A 22,163-nucleotide genomic window follows, 5' to 3' on the forward strand; every position below is an offset into this window, starting at 1 on the left:
ACTGTACTAAAGAGTACTGATTACTGTAATACATCTTTAAGATTACTGTATTAAAGATGTGGCGCTTGTTACAATCGCAGATGTTGTGAGATTCCCAAGACACATGTAGGCTCCAACTGCAAGGGAACAGAACGATCTGGAGGGCAGAATATGGAATAGAATCTATATTCCCTTGTCACGAACGATGATACACTCTCTGACGCATAATATTTTACATTACTACACATAACTTTAACGTTGGTGATTTCGATGTTGTTAGGTTGTTAGGTTACACTTGTAAAGATGATTTATTATAGTAATCAGCGGAACCTTACTGTGAAGGGTACATATATTCTGTGACATGCATACCGATACGATTGCCCCTCTATTATATTTAGCAAGGTAAACAATGACTGTCGTCAATCCCTCAGTGAATGTGAGTGGGTGCTACTGAGGAGAGATCAAACCCCTGTCTGACAGTGGAGGCTGCTGAGGGGAGGATAGCTCATAATAATGGCTGGAATGGAGTAAATGGAGTGGTAATATCCACATGGAAACCATGTTTTTGATGTGTTTTGATACCATTCCATTGACCCCATTCCGGCCATTACTATGAGCCGTCCTCCCCTCAGCAGCCTCCACTGCTGTCTACTGTATGATTGAACCTCTAATGATTCTGGTCTACAGGGAAACACAGCACAGGCTTACAGTGTCCAGTGTGCTAGCTAGCTAACCCACAATATTCCGTCGACTTGACTCTCTAAGTCTGCCATCATTCTGCAAACATCAATGACTCGCGCACTTCCTTTTCATTCAGTGGAACAAATGGTGTTGCAGTCACTAATCCTCTATTATACTGGTCTCTAACTGCGCCAGGGACTGCAGATGGAAAGCGACTGCCGTTCATTCGCCTGAGATCCAAGAAAATAGAGACAATGTGATCAAACAAAACACACCTGTTTGGGGGTGTAGATTCACTTTTGATGTGTAGGTTAATTACTGTGGCATTGGGCAAAACACATAATGTAGCAGCCTTCCTAAAAAGACAAATATCTACACTAGCACTGAAGCAATGTATTTGGCACGCATTCTAAGTGGTATTCTAGCATGTCAATTGGAACGTAACCTTAGCTCTGGGAGCATAGTTGTTTAGCTTAGCATGCTAAAGGCTGTCGTTTAGCTTAGCAGACTAAATTATGTTTCTAGCTTAGCGTGCTAAAAGACGTTATTTAGCTTAGCATGATAACATGTGTTGTTTTGTGTCTCCTTTCCTCCGCTAGTCTTCCCCGGCCTCCCAGTAGGATCTATTCTTTCCCGTTGGAGACCAACTCCACACCATACAGCCAGTAGCCATGGCTGAAGACTTGGACATGCGCAATGAGCTGTCGGATATGCAGCAACGCGCCGACCAGCTTGGGGATGAGGTGAGCAATACAACCCCTACCATGCTACTGTTTACCACATCTTCAACAGATTTATAGACACGTGAGAGACACTCAAGCCTTCAGGGAGTACACAGAAAATCATCCAGAAATAGGCATATACAACCACTACACGTAAAAAACAAATATGAAAAGACGAGCTTGGAATAAAAAGGTGTATGCTTTAGCTGTAGAATTGATAATAAACTCATTCTTCACTCTCCACATGACATAAAATCCATAGATCCAGTTAAATACATCTTCCACCTAAAATGACTGTACACGTTACAGTGTCAGACATTACCATAAGATAGCCCGCTAGATGACCTCATCCTGGCAGCAGCAGCCAGCTCCTATAGAGAAGGGTAATGTGCTGTTGGCCTCATCGGCTGCTCGATGCCAGGGTCTGTGTGTCAGGTGGAGGGATGGTCCAACTGCATCCAGTCTTATGTAACGGTGAAGTGTGTGTGTTAGTTTGTACGTGTGTGTGTGTGTGTGTGTGTGTGTGTGTGTGTGTGTGTGTGTGTGTGTGTGTGTGTGTGTGTGTGTGTGTGTGTGTGTGTGTGTGTGTGTGTGTGTGTGTGTGTGTGTGTGTGTGTGTGTGTGTGTGTGTGTGTGTGTGTGTGTTGCCAGCAGCCTCAGTACTAGCCTGCAGCAGCCTTGCCCACATTTCTCCCGCCTCTCCGATGACTCACACTCTCACAGCTGAACAGAATATTAAACACACACACACATGCAAACACAACCAGGACATACAATGGTGGTTCCAATCACAGTTTCCTCTCTCTCTGTGTCCAATCACGTCGCTAATGCTAAACAACATCTCACCTTGAGACGTTTCTTACACAACGGCCATCTTGAAGCTGCATCTCTGAGATTCAGAGTATAGTGGTGGTCACTTGGTTTCTGATGGGGGGTGGGGGATAGGCTGACTAGAAGAGGCTGACTGTAAACATTACAGCGTTGAGGCTCAGCCTGTGAGCCCGGGCTGTGTGTCCTCCCTCTCCCCACCGCCCCTCCCCCACCCCCCGGGGCTCAGCAGTGCAGTGAGCTGCCTCACAGAGCGGATCCGAGCTGCAGCCATGCAAAAGGGATAAGATATCACAGCTCCCACAGAAACCCCACAGCCCCAGTACAGCCAGAGCCTCACAGCCACATGCTTAATGATCTCTATATAGAGAGAAAATTGGAGCATGCCGCTATCGCTCGCTAGCTTGCTAGTTGGCCAACAGTAGAAGAGGTTGAAAAGGGGGTTGGGAAATTGATCCCAAGCCTTCAATGTAGAGTATATGCAGTTATTTTACGACATGGTTTACAACAGTTTGAATGATACTGATAAATAGAAGCACTGTTTTAATCTTATTTAAATACAAATGTATTTAAAATACAAGTTCAATAATGCTTCCAAACCTTTTAAATGTATTGTTTGCACAGTATTGTCATGATTGTGCATAATTGTGATTTTGTGTTTTTTTGTGCCTCTAAAGAAACATATCTTATAACTGACTCCCTGTAGCTACATCAGAGTTCTATCATTTCCATGATGATCATTGTAACAATTCAACCTACTGATACACAACATTATATTTTTATTTTAACCTTAAAGGTCCAATGCAATCATTTTTATCTCAATATCAATCATTTATGGGTTACAGTTAAGTATCTTACTGTGATTGTTTTAAATCAAAACCGTCAAAAAGAAACAAAAATAGCTTCTTAGCAAAGCAAACTGTCTGGGAGTGGGACTGTCTGGGAGTGGTCTGAGTGGGAAAGGCAAAACTGAAATCTAGCTGTTAATGGCAGAGAGGTTTGGAACTCTTTCTTATTGGTTTATTAACTCATTTACTGCTTGGTGATGTCACCAGGCAGGCCAAAACTCCATCCCACCAAAACAGGCTGACATTTTAGGTTGTCTTTTCAAACAGCTCTTACACTAAAAGGGCAATATGATAATATTCACAATTTCACAGTATTATTCCAACATCATAGTGTGGAAATATATCAAAGACAGGAAAATCATGTTCTTGATTGCACTTAATATAATATGTATGAAATTACAGAAAATCAATTAGTTCAGCAAATTAATGTAATATCTATTTTACCTGTTGTTAACTAAGCAAGTCAGTTAAGAACAAATTCTTATTTTCAATGACGGCCTAGGAACAGTTCAGGGGCAAAACAAGATTTTTACCTTGTCAGCTCAGGGAGTCGATCTTGCAACCTTGCGGTTACTAGTCCAACGCTCTAACCACTAGGCTACCTGCCGCCACAGTATCATTTTGATTATCATTTTGATTGTATTGGTAATTGATTCCAGTTACAATTCTAGGCAGTTATATTTCACAAACAAACATGTGGTGCTATCTAGAGTAGACCATATGGTGGTATCTAGAGTAGACCATATGGTGCTATCTAGAGTAGACCATATGGTGATATCTAGAGTAGACCATATTGTGATATCTAGAGTAGACCATATGGTGATATCTAGAGTAGACCATATGGTGATATCTAGAGTAGACCATATGGTGATATCTAGAGTAGACCATATGGTGATATCTAGAGTAGACCATATGGTGATATCTAGAATAGACCATATGGTGATATCTAGAGTAGACCATATGGTGATATCTAGAGTAGACCATATGGTGATATCTAGAATAGACCATATGGTGCTATCTAGAGTAGACCATATGGTGCTATCTAGAGTAGACCATATGGTGCTATCTAGAGTAGACCATATGGTGCTATCTAGAGTAGACCATATGGTGCTATCTAGAGTAGACCATATGGTGCTATCTAGAGTAGACCATATGGTGATATCTAGAATAGACCATATGGTGATATCTAGAGTAGACCATATGGTGATATCTAGAGTAGACCATATGGTGATATCTAGAGTAGACCATATGGTGATATCTAGAGTAGACCATATGGTGATATCTAGACCTGCATCTCAACCTCCACTCATATCTGTAATGTCTTCTGATGCTTTCCAGTTCTAATGTTTCATCTCCTTTCTGTCCACAGTCACTGGAGAGCACTCGTCGTATGCTACAGCTGGTGGAAGAGGTAAGAGAAAGACACCATTCATACTTACAGTGTTCACAACACCAAGCCAGAATACAATGCCGAGCCGTGCGCGGTATTGACATGGGTAAGACATGCACTGTGTGTTCTTGCATGTAGAGAACCAGGATCTGCCTGGCACAGCAAATTCACTGGAGCACATTTAACTCGGAGAGTGTTAAATATATAACTTTTACAGTGCACATATGAGTCCCACTAATACAGTGTTAAAATAACACTGTTGAGAGTTTTGAAATGTTATCTTGGTAAGCAGAGTGGAGTTGAGAGAGAGATCAGAGGAGAGAGAGAAAGAGAGAGAGAGAGAGAGAGAGAGAGAGAGAGAGAGAGAGAGAGAGAGAGAGGGAGAAAGAGAGATCAGAAGAGAGAGAGATCAGAAGAGAGAGAGCGAGAGAGAGAGAGTGATCAGAAGAGAGAGTGAGAGAGAGAGATCAGAAGAGAGAGAGCGAGAGAGAGAGAGTGATCAGAAGAGAGAGTGAGAGAGAGAGATCAGAAGAGAGAGCGAGAGAGGTCTCTGATGACAGCCTTGTGCTGCATATCTCAAGGTCATATTGATCATCAGTTCATATATCTCACCGAATAGCACAGCACAGCACCTCCCTGTCATCACTGGAGGGAGAGAAGGAGGGGGGGGTGGACAGAGGGGGAAAGATGGAGAGAGAGGGAGAGGGGAGAGAGGGAGAGATGGAGGGAGAGAGAGAGAAAGAGCAAGAGAGAGGGGGAGAGGGGAGAGAGAGAAGGATAACAGCACCTCAGATGTAACAAACAGACAAGTGTAGGTGAAGATAGAGGGAGGGACTGTCTGACAAAAGAGAAAATGGAGGATAATGGAGAAAGGGAGCAAGAGAGGAAGAGAGGGACAGTTAGACTGCGATGATTAATCAGATGATTAGCGATAAGAGTGTATCACCCCACAGGTGCAGAACACAGATTCTATTTGATTAAAGTGATTCTCTCTCTCTCTGTCGTCATAAGATTTAGGTGAGCAAATTCTCTTTTTCATACAAACCAAAATGGATCTGCATTTCCAAACACATAATGATGGAATTCAGGTGGATCCATCTCCATCCATACGGTTTGCATAAGGTGACAGTATCGAGCCAAGCTGAGCCACGCTGAGGGGTTCACACTATGGGGATCGTATTTGATTGTGCCAAGAAGACTCCCCTGGGAGTCATATTAATTAACTTGGGATTTCTCTGGGAAGTGGAATGCTAAATTACAGAATAGTTTATACACTGCAGTTGTGGCTCATTGCTCCACCCTTGCCCCAAACGATGATGCTCTCTTCCTTGTAAACTGCTGAGGAGGCAGGGGAGGCATGGTGTCTTATTTATGCTGCCGATGCTTCATGTTTATTAGTCAGCCAGGAACTGTAAAAGTCTCCATGATATCAGGAGGGTTTTGTTCTGTTAGCCACATGCACACTGGTCAGAGGTCCATACTGTATCTGTATCTAAAGCCAATCGATTACTAATATGGATAGTGTTGGCTAACCTAACATAGCAGGTGTAAAAAGATGCCTGAACAGAGTCCCACACTCGTTTTTCAGGGGAAACGGAAGTTAGGTTGAAAATACTGTATCCCTGAAAACCGACCCTGCAGAGAGTGTTTTGGGCTGGCTATTCATGTAGCTTTCTACCGACCCTGTGGAGAGTGGTTTGGGCTGGCTATTCATATAGTTTTCTACCGACCCTGCGGAGAGTGGTTTGGGCTGGCTATTCATGTAGTTTTCTACCGACCCTGCGGAGAGTGGTTTGGGCTGGCTATTCATGTCGTTTTCTACCGACCCTGTGGAGAGTGGTTTGGGCTGGCTATTCATGTAGTTTTCTACCGACCCTGTGGAGAGTGATTTGGGCTGGATATTCATGTAGTTTCAGAACCCCAAGGTCTCCAAGTGTTCTGTAATCCACTGCTGGGATTGGTGAAATGATCTTGCACAGATATAGAATAGCAGTGTACAGGCTGCTGTAAGAAAAAAAGATGGTGCCTGCATCGTAAATAGGCGTAAAGCCCGATTTTGGCATTATTATCAGCTTTCAATCTGATGTAAAACTTTTCATTTAGGATATTTTTTATCAATCGTCTTTGTATGTCAGCTATTTACAATGTGTCATACCAAACAAAGTGTTAATGTTCCCTGGCTTATAACATCTGAACCTGATCAATACTACCCCACTTCCTCTCACAGGAGGGTAACGGACGACCCCACATTCCCTCAATATCTACATTTTTAAATATAAACACCTACAACATTAAAACCCAAAGCGCTAACCATTACAGTAAAGTCAAAGACACACAGGTTGGCCAATCCAGTTTAAAATCACACCAGAAACGGTTAGAATATGCAAATATTCTCAGGCTGTTACTGTTTCTTGAGAGATTTCAAGTTGAGCAAATGGCAAGACCTTGGTCTAACTTTGTCTAAGGCTTGAGGTGGGGTTTTATTCTGATGGTCGCCTCCTGTTTTCCAATCATGTTGCCTTGCACTCTAATCTGTATTCTATAAGGCGTCTATATCCGCCCTTTGTGATCTGACCTCTCTCTTTCTCTTTATTTCCTTCCATTCATCCCTTCCTTCTTCACCTCTCTTCGCTGTGGTTATTGGGGATTAGAGTAAAGATGCTGGTATCAGGACCTTGGTTATGCTGGACGAGCAAGGAGGTAAGTGTTGGATGTTTTCGAGAAGGGAAATCCAATGGGACGTCGTTCCCAGCCTTGTATCTGATGTTTTGCTAGGAATAACATAACAGTGCATGTTTTGAAGTAGTTAGCTAGAACGACAGATTCTACCGTATATTTCAACTTGAGTTATTTTCAAGTGTTTTGTACATTGAAATAGACAGATATATGGATGAAGTTACAAAAAAACCTAATTTGGTTATCTTTTAGACGTTTATGTAAACAAACAAATATAGATATTCTTGATGGTTGAATTGTTTCCTGTGGGCTTGCTCATATCCATTACATGCCAGTTCATAACTATAAGGTTTTCTCCAACTACCCCTTTGAAACAATGATTTTCATCTATTTTAATTTCTGCCCTAATGCATGCTTTATGAATTCCACTGCAGGTCAACAATTCGTTTGAAACCTGACGAAGAAACTAAAAACACTTTTTTCCCCCCGTTTTCTAACTTTTGGTTTTGTTTGCTAACTGCTTTTTCTTGGTGTGCTAACACATTTTCTTTGGTTCGCTAACTTCATTACCTTGGTTTCACTAACTTCTATTTTTTGGTTTTGCTAACATGTTTTCTTTGGTTCGCTAACTTCATTACCTTGGTTTCACTAACTTATATTTTTTGGTTTTGCTAACACATTTTCTTTGGTTCGCTAACTTCATTACCTTGGTTTCACTAACTTATATTTTTTGGTTTTGCTAACATGTTTTCTTTGGTTCGCTAACTTCATTACCTTGGTTTCACTAACTTGTATTTTTTGGTTTTGCTAACATGTTTTCTTTGGTTCGCTAACTTCATTACCTTGGTTTCACTAACTTATATTTTTTGGTTTTGCTAACATGTTTTCTTTGGTTCGCTAACTTCATTACCTTGGGTTCACTAACTTATATTTATTGGTTTTGCTAACATGTTTTCTTTGGTTCGCTAACTTCATTACCTTGGTTTCACTAACTTATATTTTTTGGTTTTGCTAACATGTTTTCTTTGGTTCGCTAACTTCATTAACTTGGTTTCACTAACTTATATTTTTTGGTTTTGCTAACACATTTTCTTTGGTTCGCTAACTTCATTACCTTGGTTTCACTAACTTATATTTTTTGGTTTTGCTAACATGTTTTCTTTGGTTCGCTAACTTCATTACCTTGGTTTCACTAACTTATATTTTTTGGTTTTGCTAACATGTTTTCTTTGGTTCGCTAACTTCATTACCTTGGTTTCACTAACTTATATTTTTTGGTTTTGCTAACATGTTTTCTTTGGTTCGCTAACTTCATTACCTTGGTTTCACTAACTTATATTTTTTGGTTTTGCTAACATGTTTTCTTTGGTTCGCTAACTTCATTACCTTGGTTTCACTAACTTATATTTTTTGGTTTTGCTAACATGTTTTCTTTGGTTCGCTAACTTCATTACCTTGGTTTCACTAACTTATATTTTTTGGTTTTGCTAACACGTTTTCTTTGGATTCGTTAACAGTTTTTCATTCGCTTTGCTAACAGCTTTTCTCTGCTTTCGTACCCCAACTGCTTTCGTACCCCAAAGACAACAAGTATACCTCAAAACATTCTCAGGCCAAACATCGCAACAACCACCCTTTGTTTACTATATTTAAGTCTCCATTATACTTCTGTGCCAAAAGTTGAATTAGAGAAGCCCACTTATCCATAATTTGGGTGAACTCTTCCAGTCATGGAGGTTTGTCCCTAAAAGGCCACCAACCGAACAGTAGGCCAACGTGTCAAAGGTGTAGTGATAAAACCGGTTCTGTCTCAGAGTTGGGGAAGTAAACCAAGGATCGATTTAACGACAAAATTCATTCTCATTCTTCCATGGATTTACACACTAACAATTGAACACACTTTTGTATCATCCCTGGTTAAATGCAGTTTGTGAATGCACTGTATTATGGCATGTCATGAAAAGATGTAGCCACACAGAAACAAACAGTACAAGTCAACATGTTTAACACATACTGTACTCCACTAAAGGACTACTGCGCTAACCACGTTCCTTAAAGTCGTGTTACTCTATAAAGCAGACGAAAAATGCAGACATGATTTACACCTGATAGTGACCAATAACAAATGTTATATAGAGAAAGTAATAACATGGCCTAAACCCTGGTTCAGTTGAACCTTCCCACTGGGCACAGACATCAATTCAACATCTATTCCACGTTGGTTAAACGTCATTTCATTGAAATGACGTGGAAACAACGTTGATTCAACCAGTGTGTGCGTAGTGGGTTATTGGCATTACCATTGGTTTGTTGTGCTTGGATTGACCAGAGGACATAATTGTCCTGCCGGAAGGCATTAGCCTCAATCTAGCCTTCTGATTGTCCGGTTCGACTGCAGTGATCAGATCCTAATGGGAAAGCCCACAACTGAGGACCTTAATTACAGACTCACTGTAATCTGCTCATTCCTTTATCATCCCTCCATATCTCTATCATCCCTCTATATCTTTATCATCCCTCCATATCTTAATCATCCCTCCATATCTCTGTCATCCTTCCATATCTTTATCATCCCTCCATATCTTAATCATCCCTCCATATCTCTATCATCCCTCCATATCTCTATCATCCCTCTATATCTCTGTCATCCCTCTATATATTTATCATCCCTCTATATCTATGTCATCCCTCCATATCTCTATCATCCCTCTATATCTCTGTCATCCCTCTATATCTCTGTCATCCCTCTATATCTCTGTCATCCCTCTATATCTTTATCATCCCTCTATATCTATGTCATCCCTCTATATCTTTATCATCCCTCTATATCTATGTCATCCCTCCATATCTCTATCATCCCTCTATATCTCTGTCATCCCTCTATATCTCTGTCATCCCTCTATATCTCTGTCATCCCTCTATATCTTTATCATCCCTCTATATCTATGTCATCCCTCTATATCTTTATCATCCCTCTATATCTATGTCATCCCTCTATATCTCTGTCATCACTCTGTATCTCTATCATCCCTCTATATACATGTCATCCCTCTATATCTTTGTCATCCCTCTATCCACTTAACTCTCCCCTTCTGCAATCCATCCGTCCAGGGTTACAGGGAAGCGTTTTTTAATCATGAATCTTGTTCTGGAGGCAGCTCTGCAGAGTGGTCACTAGCTGGAACATAAACATCACCCTAACCTTAACCCCACTGCTAACCATAATGCCTAACCCTAACTTTAAATGAAGTCAAAAAGCACAACAAAAATCATGCATTTTTATAATATAGACAATTTGGACTTTGCAGCTGGCACATCTAGCGGAAATCGCGTAGTTCTGCTTCAAGGACAAGACTCATGACTATAAACGTCAACCTGCTCCAGGGTTGCCTCCACAAAGCCCATTTGGACGGCTCACTAGTTGCTGAGGTGTCTGTAAGCCTGGCTAGCTGCCCTCTGACCTCCGCTTATTGATGGTGTCGTATTGGAGAAGCCTGAGGCTGATGCAGTGCACAAGGATTGAATTAATCACAAAATGAAATAACAAAGAAAGCTGGATGGAAAATATAGGGTCGTGTAATGTTCCACTAGCAAATAAATTGATTATTTGCATTTTACGTTCTTCTTCTCCTCTGTTTAAGTAAAGGTCACATGACTAAGTTGTTGCTACAGTACAAAAGCATGCCAGGGATTTTACAAAGGTGGACAGTGTCAATGGGCTTAGCCTTGACTGTATTCCTGACATACTCTACTCTACCTTCCAACCTCATCTCACTATAACACATACTGCACGTAATTCCTACGCAGTCTCCTAAACCACGACCCCGGAGTTGTCCATCCACCCACCTACCTGGGGGGCACCCCTCCCACACCAGGGCTGTGGTCAATTCCATTTTCAATTAATTTACTGCAGGGAATTACATTGAAAATGCATTAATTTAATGAGAATTTGATTTAAATTAAACTGAAATTAAATTAATTAAATTAAAATGAGTAAAAAAATCCTTATAGACAATGTTGTCAATTTCTCCATTCATTTTGAACTTTCTGCTGAATTGACAATGGAATTTACCCCAACCCAACCCTGCCCCACACCACACCACATCAATAGGACCCACCCAGCTACCTTCACCATGTCCAGACCCCATTGCCCATGAACGGCATACAGAATTTCCTAGGGGAAGGATACTGTAGGATAGAATCGGTAGGATTTCAGATTTGCCCTAAGTTTCCATGAAGCTACAACCATGGGGAACGTTGTGAAGGGTTATATCTTTAGATTTTCAATTTAAACCACTAAGATTTATTTAACATAATTTCCAACACTAAAAGGCTTCTGTAAAATGAAATTAGTATATAAAAATTGATGTATGGAAACTGAATGTCTCAGTCATGACTTGAATCAGTCCCCAGTACTCTGAAGATCCAGCTCATGTTATACTAGTGTAATGATGCTCTCAATAGAAACTCACACACAGCTCAATGCTCCTCCTGACTCATATATTTCTGTCATAGTCAATAAAATTCATTCCACTGCTGTCATCCCTTTGTCCTGACCAGAACAACTGGATCGTGTTGAAGATGGCATGAACCATATTAACCAAGACATGAAGGAGGCCGAGAAAAGTTTAAAAGATTTAGGGAAATGCTGTGGCCTTTTCATATGTCCCTGTAACAAGTAGGTACTGACCCAACGAGCCCAAAGGTTCTTCACTATGTGGTGGCGTCCAGTTCTTTTCCTTTCGTCACAGTGACTGTCTGAATCTGTTGTCTTCTCTTTGTCTTCTCTCCTCCTTTCTTTTGTTTCCTTTTCTTCTCACGTGCTTCGTTCTGTGGGGGATAAATTACTTGTGTTTAATCAGAGCAAATGGAGCGCATCGAGGAGGGAATGGACCAAATCAATAAGGACATGAAGGATGCAGAAAAGAATTTGAACGATCTAGGAGCATTCTGTGGTCTTTGCTCCTGTCCTTGTAACAAGTAGGTGCTGCCTGCCTGCCTGCCTGCCATTAAAACCAGGGTACAAGTGGCGTCATAGTGGTCAGTAGTGCGCTAGTCTTCTCCAGCTCTAACCAGACTGACTCCTCCCCTCTAACCTCTAACCTCTGACCTCTTATCTCCACGCTCAATGACTCAGCCTGAACCAAGGAGGCCATGACGGCATAAGACAGGCACACACACACATCCACAGAAGACATGCTGTCTCGCACACATGCTGTACACACACACACATACAGGCACGCACGCACGCACGCACACACACGCACACACACACACACACACACACAGTGACTGACAGGAGCCTCAGGTCCTCATGGGTCTCGCTCTAGAGATCGTCCGGGCAGGCCTCCAGACATATCCCAGAATCCTTTGCGCCATCCGCAGGCTCGGCTCAGGAGCTCCCCACAGGCCCATCTGTCACAGCCTACGCTGAACCAGGGTGTCAGAACAGTGCATGGAGGTTGTTAACAACAATGCACTGTTAGCCTATACAGTGTGTAGAGAGTATCTGAGTTCCCCTCAGCAGCATAATAGCCAAGCTGATTACTGCCCACAAAATGTCCAAACACTTACTGTCCCTAACTAGTAATGCTAGACAGGACATTCTATGACCCCTGAACACATCCAACCACCAAAGGTCTTGACTCCTATCCATCCGCAAACCAAACTCTCCTCCACTCAGACCAGGTCAAAACTCATTAGCAGTGCCCTTCTCCAAGCATCATTCTCCAAGCACCATTCTCCAAGTACCCTTCTCCAAGTACACTTCTCCAAGTACCCTTCTCCAAGCACCATTCTCCAAACACCATTCTCCAAGTACCCTTCTCCAAGTACCCTTCTCCAAGCACCATTCTCCAAGCACCATTCTCCAAGTACCCTTCTCCATGCACCATTCTCCAAGTACCCTTCTCGTCCAAGCAAACTTCTCGTTTGCACGCTTAAATAAGAGTCTATGGAACAGCACCATTCTCTTCTTGCCAGACTATCAAAGCCACTATAGTTACTATTCCTATAACAGCCACTATAGCCACTACTACTATCATAGCCACTATAGTTACTATTACTATCATAGCCACTATAGTTACTATTACTATCATAGCCACTATAGTTACTATTACTATCATAGCCACTATAGTTACTATTACTGTCATAGCCACTATAGTTACTATTACTGTCATAGCCACTGTAAGATTCCAAGACTGCTTAACATTTTCCTCATCTGCATGTAAATACCACACCATCAGACAACCTAAACAAGCTGACATCTGTAGAGTAGATCGATAGCAGCATGGCATGCGTGAGCCATTCTCTCTCTCACTCTCGCTCTCTCTCTCTCTCTCTCTTTCCCTCTCTCTCTCTCTCTCTCTCTCTCTCTCTCTCTCTCTCTCTCTCTCTCTCTCTCTCTCTCTCTCTCTCTCTCTCTCTCACCCAACCCCATAATGACTACTGACTGGAATGACAGGAAGAGCATGACCCTTGAATGCCATGCATGCTGATAATGCACTGAGAGTAATGGTACACATGATGAAATACTAATGCTGATGATGTTCATGATGAACTCCTGTTATTTGTCATATAATTGTAGTCCGGGGCCTCAGATTCATTTACCACTATTATGGAAGCCACTAGAACAATTAGTATATGAGGTTGACAGAAGCCCAGGGCTACATTCTAGTTCTCTAGATCTATACTGGAGTAAAAATCTCAACCCACTGGATTTAACCTCTATTGTAGGTGTCTTTTTTCTTATTCCAATCAAATGGAATTGATCCAATCAAAATGATTTGGTCAAATCAGATAGAATGAAGCTTCTTATCTAGTAGGACTATTGGGATTTAATATTTTATCAGCCTGTGGATCAAAAGCATTCACCCTGATGAGGGTCTGTCTGCATGTCTGATTTACATAATATCCAAATAGGTCCAGTTATACTGTAAATTGATGGAGGTTATAAAGGAGAAAGATAGAAAGATATAGCGAGAAAGTTACACATGGCACATGGAAAGGATGTGATAACCGAACTGTAGCCTATACAACACAAATTGTATAACATCATTGAGACGGGTGAATGTAGGAGGAGAGGAGGAGAGTTAACCAGGCAGTATGTCTGACTGTGTGTGTTTACCACGGTGGTCTGTCACCGCTGTCAGAGAGCCAAGAGAACCGTCGCCCCAGTCCATTTCTATAAATACTAGCTCAGTGGGAGGGCTTATAATCAGCCATCTTTTCTATCCTCTGATAAAACAAGAAATGTTACAGAAAGGAATATCTACCTTCCCCACTCTCCAAGGTTACAGAAAGGAAATATCTACCTTCCCCACTCTCCAAGGTTACAGAAAGGAAAGATCTACCTTCCCCACTCTCCAAGGTTACAGAAAGGAAAGATCTACCTTCCCCACTCTCCAAGGTTACAGAAAGGAAAGATCTACCTTCCCCACTCTCCAAGGTTACAGAAAGGAAAGATCTACCTTCCCCACTCTCCAAGGTTACAGAAAGGAAAGATCTACCTTCCCCACTCTCCAAGGTTACAGAAAGGGAGGATCTACCTTCCCCACTCTCCAAGGTTACAGAAAGGAAATATCTACCTTCCCCACTCTCCAAGGTTACAGAAAAGAAAGATCTACCTTCCCCACTCTCCAAGGTTACAGAAAGGGAGGATCTACCTTCCCCACTCTCCAAGGTTACAGAAAGGAAATATCTACCTTCCCCACTCTCCAAGGTTACAGAAAGGAAAGATCTACCTTCCCCACTCTCCAAGGTTACAGAAAGGAAAGATCTACCTTCCCCACTCTCCAAGGTTACAGAAAGGCATTAAATCAATTACGCCATTTGGTTTCAGACTGAGGATAGACAGACATGGTTTTAGGGAAAGAAATTAAATGAAAAGAAAAACACAGGTAAATATAAAAAACGATAGCTCACTGTCCTCTCATGCTCCATGTTGAATGTTATGAAGCAGAGAACATTTGAAATAATTGCCTACTAGATACAGTATAACATACATTTCACACAGACAGATCTTTGTGATGATTGTTACAATCTTAACAACTGCAGTGTACTAATAGACTCATTAAACGGAGCCTGAAGCATAGACTCACCCAGGGCCTCCTTAGCCACTTGTCATGGTTAGATCTCTGTCAGACAGTGTACATAGAAAATCTAGATACAGCTATATAATTAGTCTTCAATTCATCTTGTTTACCTCGCAGTATTTGTTAGATCCACTGCTATATACTTCTAATAATGTATTTATATATTTATAAAGTGCATTTCTCACACTCGAGGCGCTAAAAGGTATTGCATAAATAATATTTATTCTCTGAATCAAAATCAAATCAAATCCAATTTTATTTGTCACATGCGCTGAATACAACAGGTGTAAACCTTACCGTGAAATGCTTACTGACAAGCCCTTAACCAACAATGCAGTTTTAAGAAAAATATTTACTAAATCAATTTTTTAATTTTTTTTTAAGTAACAATCAAATAACAATAACGAGTCTATATACAGGTGGTACCGGTACCGAGTCGCGAAACTGAAATTGAGGAAGCCTACGTTTTGTCCAAGATCTCATCTTCTGACTGCGCCGGATAACTTTTACAGATCAACCTTAAGTCTATGTAGTTTGCTTCATTACTAGATAGATTTACAACCTGAACAAGACACTTGATGTTGAAAAGAAGCATACTCTACAGTAGGGTGTTACGTTCTGTTATGTCCCTCCGGTTTGTTTTCTTTTGCAGTTCTTCACACCTGTCCCCAACGATGTGGCAGTCCAGTCCTGTTTCTCAGTGTTGTCTGTCTGCCAAAGCCTTGTGTCTCTGTTATCTGTCACATATAGTCACACTGAGGCTGTCTCAGATGGCACCCTATTCCCAGTGCTGGATGTGTGTAGGGAGTAGGATGCCATTTCAGATGCAACCTAGGATATACCATTGTGAGGGGGGAGGTGGGGGGGACATTTCAATATGAAGGAATGCTTTGGGGCGGGTGGTGGAGGGTGGCACAAAGTGAGTAATCCTAACTGTTGTTTACAAAATGCATGTAAATACTAATGGCACATCTTTCAGCTGGGAAAAGGCATGTGTCTCAGCATACTAAACATGCCTTAATACAGTACAGTATGTTATATACCTAGGAGATATAACATCACACTAATGATGATAAAACTAGAGAATGATGGATTGACCAAACCCATGCCTGCTCTCTCTGCTTTGCTTGGTTAGTGTCTAGTCTTCGACCTGTTTCTCATATTTCTATGTAACGGATCGATGCATGATGCTACAGTTACACCTGATAGATGATATCTAGCAGTGGTTAAGCCTCACCCTCCTCTTCCTCGGTCCAACGCAGGATGAAGAGTGGAGGCAGCAAGGCTTGGGGGAACAACCAGGATGGAGTGGTGGCCAGCCAGCCTGCCCGCGTGGTGGACGAACGCGAACAGATGGCCATCAGTGGAGGATTCATCCGCAGGTGAGGGGGTTAGGGTTGGGCAGTGGTGGGGGGGTGGCGTGGAGGAACCGGTGGATTGTTGATGTAAAGATCAGGGATATCCTGTTATATAGAGTTGGGGGAGCTGTAGGGACCAGGGATATCCTGTTATATAGAGTTGGGGGAGCTGTAGGGACCAGGGATATCCTGTTATATAGAGTTGGGGGAGCTGTAGGGACCAGGGATATCCTGTTATATAGAGTTGGGGGAGCTGTAGGGACCAGGGATATCCTGTTATATAGAGTTGGGGGACCTGTAGGGACCAGGGATATCCTGTTATATAGAGTTGGGGGAGCTGTAGGGACCAGGGATATCCTGTTATATAGAGTTGGGGGAGCTGTAGGGACCAGGGATATCCTGTTATATAGAGTTGGGGGAGCTGTAGGGACCAGGGATATCCTGTTATATAGAGTTGGGGGACCTGTAGGGACCAGGGATATCCTGTTATATAGAGTTGGGGGAGCTGTAGGGACCAGGGATATCCTGTTATATAGAGTTGGGTGAGCTGTAGGGAAAGGGCAGTTTGATGGGAGGCAGAATGTCTACAGGTATGGAGATAGGGAGAGGGGGGGTAAATAGATAGAGGTGGGGGTCATGAACGATTTCCATATGAAGCTTTAAAGGTGTGTGTAAGGACGACAGGGGTCGGGAGCAGTAGTTACCATCTGCTGGTATGACGGGGGTAGAGCATTTTGTTGAGGGTAAACAGGGTGTTGTTTAGCCAGCTGTTTGGGCAGGAGGCTGAGGTTCTCAAAGCAGGAGAAATCAAAGGTGAAGTTTGTACAGGACAGGATGGGACACTACCTTTATCAACTGTATTGTTAAACCAATATGTGTTGTGTGTGTGTGTGTGTGTGTGTGTGTGTGTGTGTGTGTGTGTGTGTGTGTGTGTGTGTGTGTGTGTGTGTGTGTGTGTGTGTGTGTGTGTGTGTGTGTGTGTGTGTGTGTGTGTGTCTGTGTGTGCGCGTGTGTGCGTGCGTGCGTGCACGTGTGTGTGCGCGTGTCAGCCTAAATTGTGTGTTTCTTCCACAGGGTAACGGATGATGCCAGGGAAAATGAGATGGATGAGAACCTGGAGCAGGTGGGAGGCATCATCGGTAACCTGCGCCACATGGCCCTGGATATGGGCAACGAGATCGACACCCAGAATCGCCAGATCGACAGGATCATGGAGAAGGTACTGCTGGTGGTCCTCTGCTGGTCCTCTATTGATCCTCTATTGGTCCTCTATTGATCCTCTATTGGTCCTCTATTGATCCTCTATTGGTCCTCTATTGGTCCTCTATTGGTCCTCTATTGGTTCTCTATTGATCCTCTATTGGTCCTCTATTGGTTCTCTATTGATCCTCTATTGATCCTCTATTGGTCCTCTATTGGTCCTCTATTGGTTCTCTATTGATCCTCTATTGGTCCTCTATTGGTCCTCTATTGATCCTCTATTGGTTCTCTATTGATCCTCTATTGGTCCTCTATTGGTCCTCTATTGATCCTCTATTTATCCTCTATTGGTCCTCTATTGATACTCTATTGGTCCTCTATTGGTCCTCTATTGATCCTCTATTGGTCCTCTATTGATCCTCTATTGGTCCTCTATTGATCCTCTAATGGTCCTCTATTGGTCCTCTATTGATCCTCTATTGGTCCTCTATTGGTCCTCTATTGATCCTCTATTGGTTCTCTATTGGTCCTCTATTGATCCTCTTTTGGTCCTCTATTGATCCTCTATTGATCCTCTAATGGTCCTCTATTGGTCCTCTATTGGTCCTCTATTGTCCATCTGCTATTATTTAGAGTTGTTGTCCAAATAGTCATTAGCCTCACATCTCAAAATGTTATTATCTGTGTATATTATCTGCAAAACAGAACCACAAATAACTAATGTTCCTCTCTCTATCGCTCTCTCTCTCCCCCCCTTTCTTTATACAGGCTGATTCCAACAAGACCAGGATTGATGAAGCCAACCAGCGGGCCACAAAGATGCTGGGTAGTGGCTAAGCTCCCGGAGCACGTTGCTTCTCCCGCAAGCGCAGTTTGTCACAAGGCGCAAACATGCTTTTATCATGGTATTTACCTTCTAGGTTTGCACACATGCACATATCACCTCCCCCCATTGTAAATGTTGTTATGTGTATTGTCTGTCTGGCTTTTTCAATGATTGTCCTCGTAAACAAAAGTATTTCTTATACTCCGTATCATTCTTTCCAAAGGTTGTATATAGTGCTGACTCGATGGCTCTAGCTCACTTGTGAAGTTTTTATTCTCTTTATCAAATATATATATATATATATATATATATATGATATATATATATATATATATGATATATATATCATATATATATATGTATAAAGGTACACTGCTGGATGACAAGTATAATAGGAATGCTATACAAGCTGTTTTTCCTTTTCAGTATATCAGTATTGTCTTAGTAAAACTGTGTCATTCCATCAGCTGCTGTCATGCTCCTTATTTTGATGTTGTCATGACGAATGAAGAAGAGGAAAAAAATAAGATGATAACAAACGATAGTAAATTTAAAAAGCACTTACGTACAATCACTGTCTTTGGTTCCTTTCCCTCACCGCAATTATCATGAGTTACTGTTTAGACAATGTGCAACTAGATTTGCTGTAATAGACATTGCATTCCAAGTGATGTGAATTGTGCGTTCTGCATGACAAATGGTAGATTTTAGAGTCATATACATAAAACCTGTCTTAAAAATATATAAAAACAATAACATGGCAGTAGCAAAGTTGACAAAAGCATGCTCAGTATTAGGACACAGTTGAACGTTCCATACTCTCCTGCAAGTTTGCAATAGTGCCACTATTCCTGTCAAAATATATTTACAGACTGTGACCATCATTGTAAAATAATGCAAAATGATCTTAACGTGAAGAGATGATGATGGAAGAATGAGGATATGGCTGTAACCGCAAAAAATGACGTGTTTTTTTCTAAATGAATATGCAGTTCAGTGAAGATATGGAATACGTGCTGAAGGGTGTGGTACTGGTTGTGTATTGTATCATAGATTTTGGATGCTCTGAAAAAATGAACAAATTACACATTGTTTGCAATGTAAAGCAAAGACGCGTATTTCTGAGAGACCTTACTTTTATAAGAAGACTGTATCCTGTTAGTTTAATCTCCCCGTGTGGTTTGTTATTGGTCAAATAATAATGATAACTAAATAATATGAATATCATAATAATAATAATGTTTTGAAACAAAAAATGACATACAAAAGTTTTGTTTGCTTCTGTACTTTTAGAGCTATGCACACCAAATCGCCAAGATGTTGAGTAGTTAGAATAATAAGATGAAGAAATACCTTCTCTGAATGACACAATAGATTAAACTGAGATTGATGTCCTCAAAACGCATGTGATATTCAAACTCCCTCTGTATCCTGTCAGTTTGTGAAGTCGTGGAACATTTTGTAGCTAGCTGAATTGATTAAAAGTAATAAACCCTATTCTCTGTGCTCTGTGTTAATTGGTCTTTCTTTCTCTTGTCAATCAATGGTTTGTCTCCGTAGAAAAACAGTTGCTAATACAGTTGAAGTCGGAAGTTTACATACATGCCAAATACATTTAAACTCAGTTTTTCACAATTCCTGACATTTAATCCTAGTAAAAATTCCCTGTCTTAGGTCAGTTAGGATCACCACTTTATTTTAAGAATGTGAAATGTCAGAATAACAGTAAAGAGAATGATTTATTTAAGCTTTAATTTCTTTCATCACATTCCCAGTGGGTCAGAAGTTAACATATACTCAATTAGTATTTGGCAGCATTGCCTTTAAATTGTTTAACTTGGGTCAAATGTTTCGGGTAGCCTTCCACAAGCTTCCCACAATAAGTTGGGTGAATTTTGGCCCATTCCTCCTGACAGAACTGGTGTAACTGAGTCAGGTTTGAAGGCCTCCTTGCTCGCACATGCATTTTCAGTTCTGCCCACACATTTTCTATAGGAATGAGGTCAGGGCTTTGTGATGGCCACTCCAATACCTTGACTTTGTTGTCCTTAGGCCATTTTGCCACAACTTTGTAAGTATGCTTGGGGTCATTGTCCATTTGGAAGACCCATTTGCGACCAAGCTTTAACTTTCTGACTGATGTCTTGAGATGTTGCTTCAATATATCCACATAATTTTCCTTCTCATGATGCCATCTATTTTGTGAAGTGCACCAGTCCCTCCTGCAGCAAAGCACCCCCACAACATGATGCTGCCACCCCCGTGCTTCACGATTGGGATGGTGTTCTTCGGCTTGCAAGCCTCCCCCTTTTCTTCCAAACATAACGATGGTCATTATGGCCAAACAGTTCTATTCAGACCAGAGGACATTTCTCCAAAAAGTATGATCTTTGTCCCCACGTGCAGGTACAAACCATAGTCTGGCTTTTTTATGATGGTTTTGGAGCAGTGGCTTCTTCCTTGCTGAGCGGCCTTTCAGGTTATGTCGATATGGGACTCGTTTTACTGTGGATATAGAAACTTTTTGTACCTGTTTCCTCCAGCATCTTCACAAGGTCCTTTGCTGTTGTTCTGAGATTGATTTGCACTTTTCGCACCAAAGTATGTGTCACGGTTGTCGTATGGATTGGACCAAAATGCAGCGGGAATATGTATACTCATCTTCTTTTTATTTTGAAGAAGGAGAAACAACTAAATACGTATACAAAAAAGAACAAAACGAAACAGTCCTGTCAGGTGCAACAAACACTAAACAAGGAACAACTTCCCACAATCCCATAGAAAAACACCCCTCTTAAATAGGATCTTGAATTAGAAGCAACGAGGAGCAGCTGCTTCCAATTGAAGGTCCACCTAATAAACATCACATAGAAATAGACATACTAGAACTAACATAGAAATAGACTAACAAAGAACATAGCCCAACAAACCCCGAAACACTCTAAACAAACATCCCCTGCCACGTCCTGACCAAACTACAATAACAAATAACCCCTTATACTGGTCAGGACGTGACAGTACCCCCCCCCCCCCCCCCCCCCCCCAAAGGTACAGATTATTTTTTGTTTGTTTTGGGGTTTATTTTTTTGTGTGTTAATTGTTGCACCTCACACAAAAAAAATTACCAAAAAAAATAAAACCCAAAACCCCCCAAAATAATCCTAACTACAGGGAGGGAAGGGAGGGTGGCCACAGTCACCGACGGTTCTTGTGCTACACCCCCCCCCCCCCCCCCCCTCCCCAACCTCCTACTACGGAGGTGGCTCAGGCTCCGGCCTTACTCCCCAACCTGACCTGTCCACCCCCGCTGAATGCTTATCAAATTTCACCCATCCCAGTCTCTGGGCTATGGCGCATCGCTGAAGACCTCGGGCTGATGCGCGTCGCTGGAGACCTCGGACTGGAGGGCGACTCTGGGAGCTCCGGACTGGAGGGCGACTCTGTCGGTTCCGGAATGTCGGGCGACTCTGTCGGTTCCGGACTGTAGGGTCGACTCTGTTGGTTCCGGACTGTAGGGTCGACTCTGTCGGTTCCGGACTGTAGGGCCGACTCTGTCGGTTCC

General features: G+C 41.9%; 1 protein-coding gene across 1 annotated transcript in view; it reads left to right on the top strand.

The window, feature by feature from the left end:
• sn25a (Synaptosomal-associated protein 25-A) overlaps positions 1-20,107 on the top strand; it is a 33,022-nt gene extending 12,915 nt beyond the window's left edge. Inside the window, 7 exon segments of the mRNA NM_001173949.1 lie at positions 1,260-1,403; positions 4,428-4,469; positions 7,100-7,148; positions 11,987-12,104; positions 16,480-16,599; positions 17,650-17,794; positions 18,544-20,107. Coding sequence (NP_001167420.1) covers positions 1,332-1,403; positions 4,428-4,469; positions 7,100-7,148; positions 11,987-12,104; positions 16,480-16,599; positions 17,650-17,794; positions 18,544-18,612 — 615 coding nt within the window. The 5' untranslated portion in view covers positions 1,260-1,331 and the 3' untranslated portion in view covers positions 18,613-20,107.
• Positions 20,108-22,163: the final 2,056 nt, after the last annotated feature.

Source organism: Salmo salar, chromosome 06, assembly GCF_965601325.2.
Source record: "Salmo salar chromosome 06, fSalSal1, whole genome shotgun sequence".
NCBI lineage: Eukaryota > Metazoa > Chordata > Actinopteri > Salmoniformes > Salmonidae > Salmo > Salmo salar.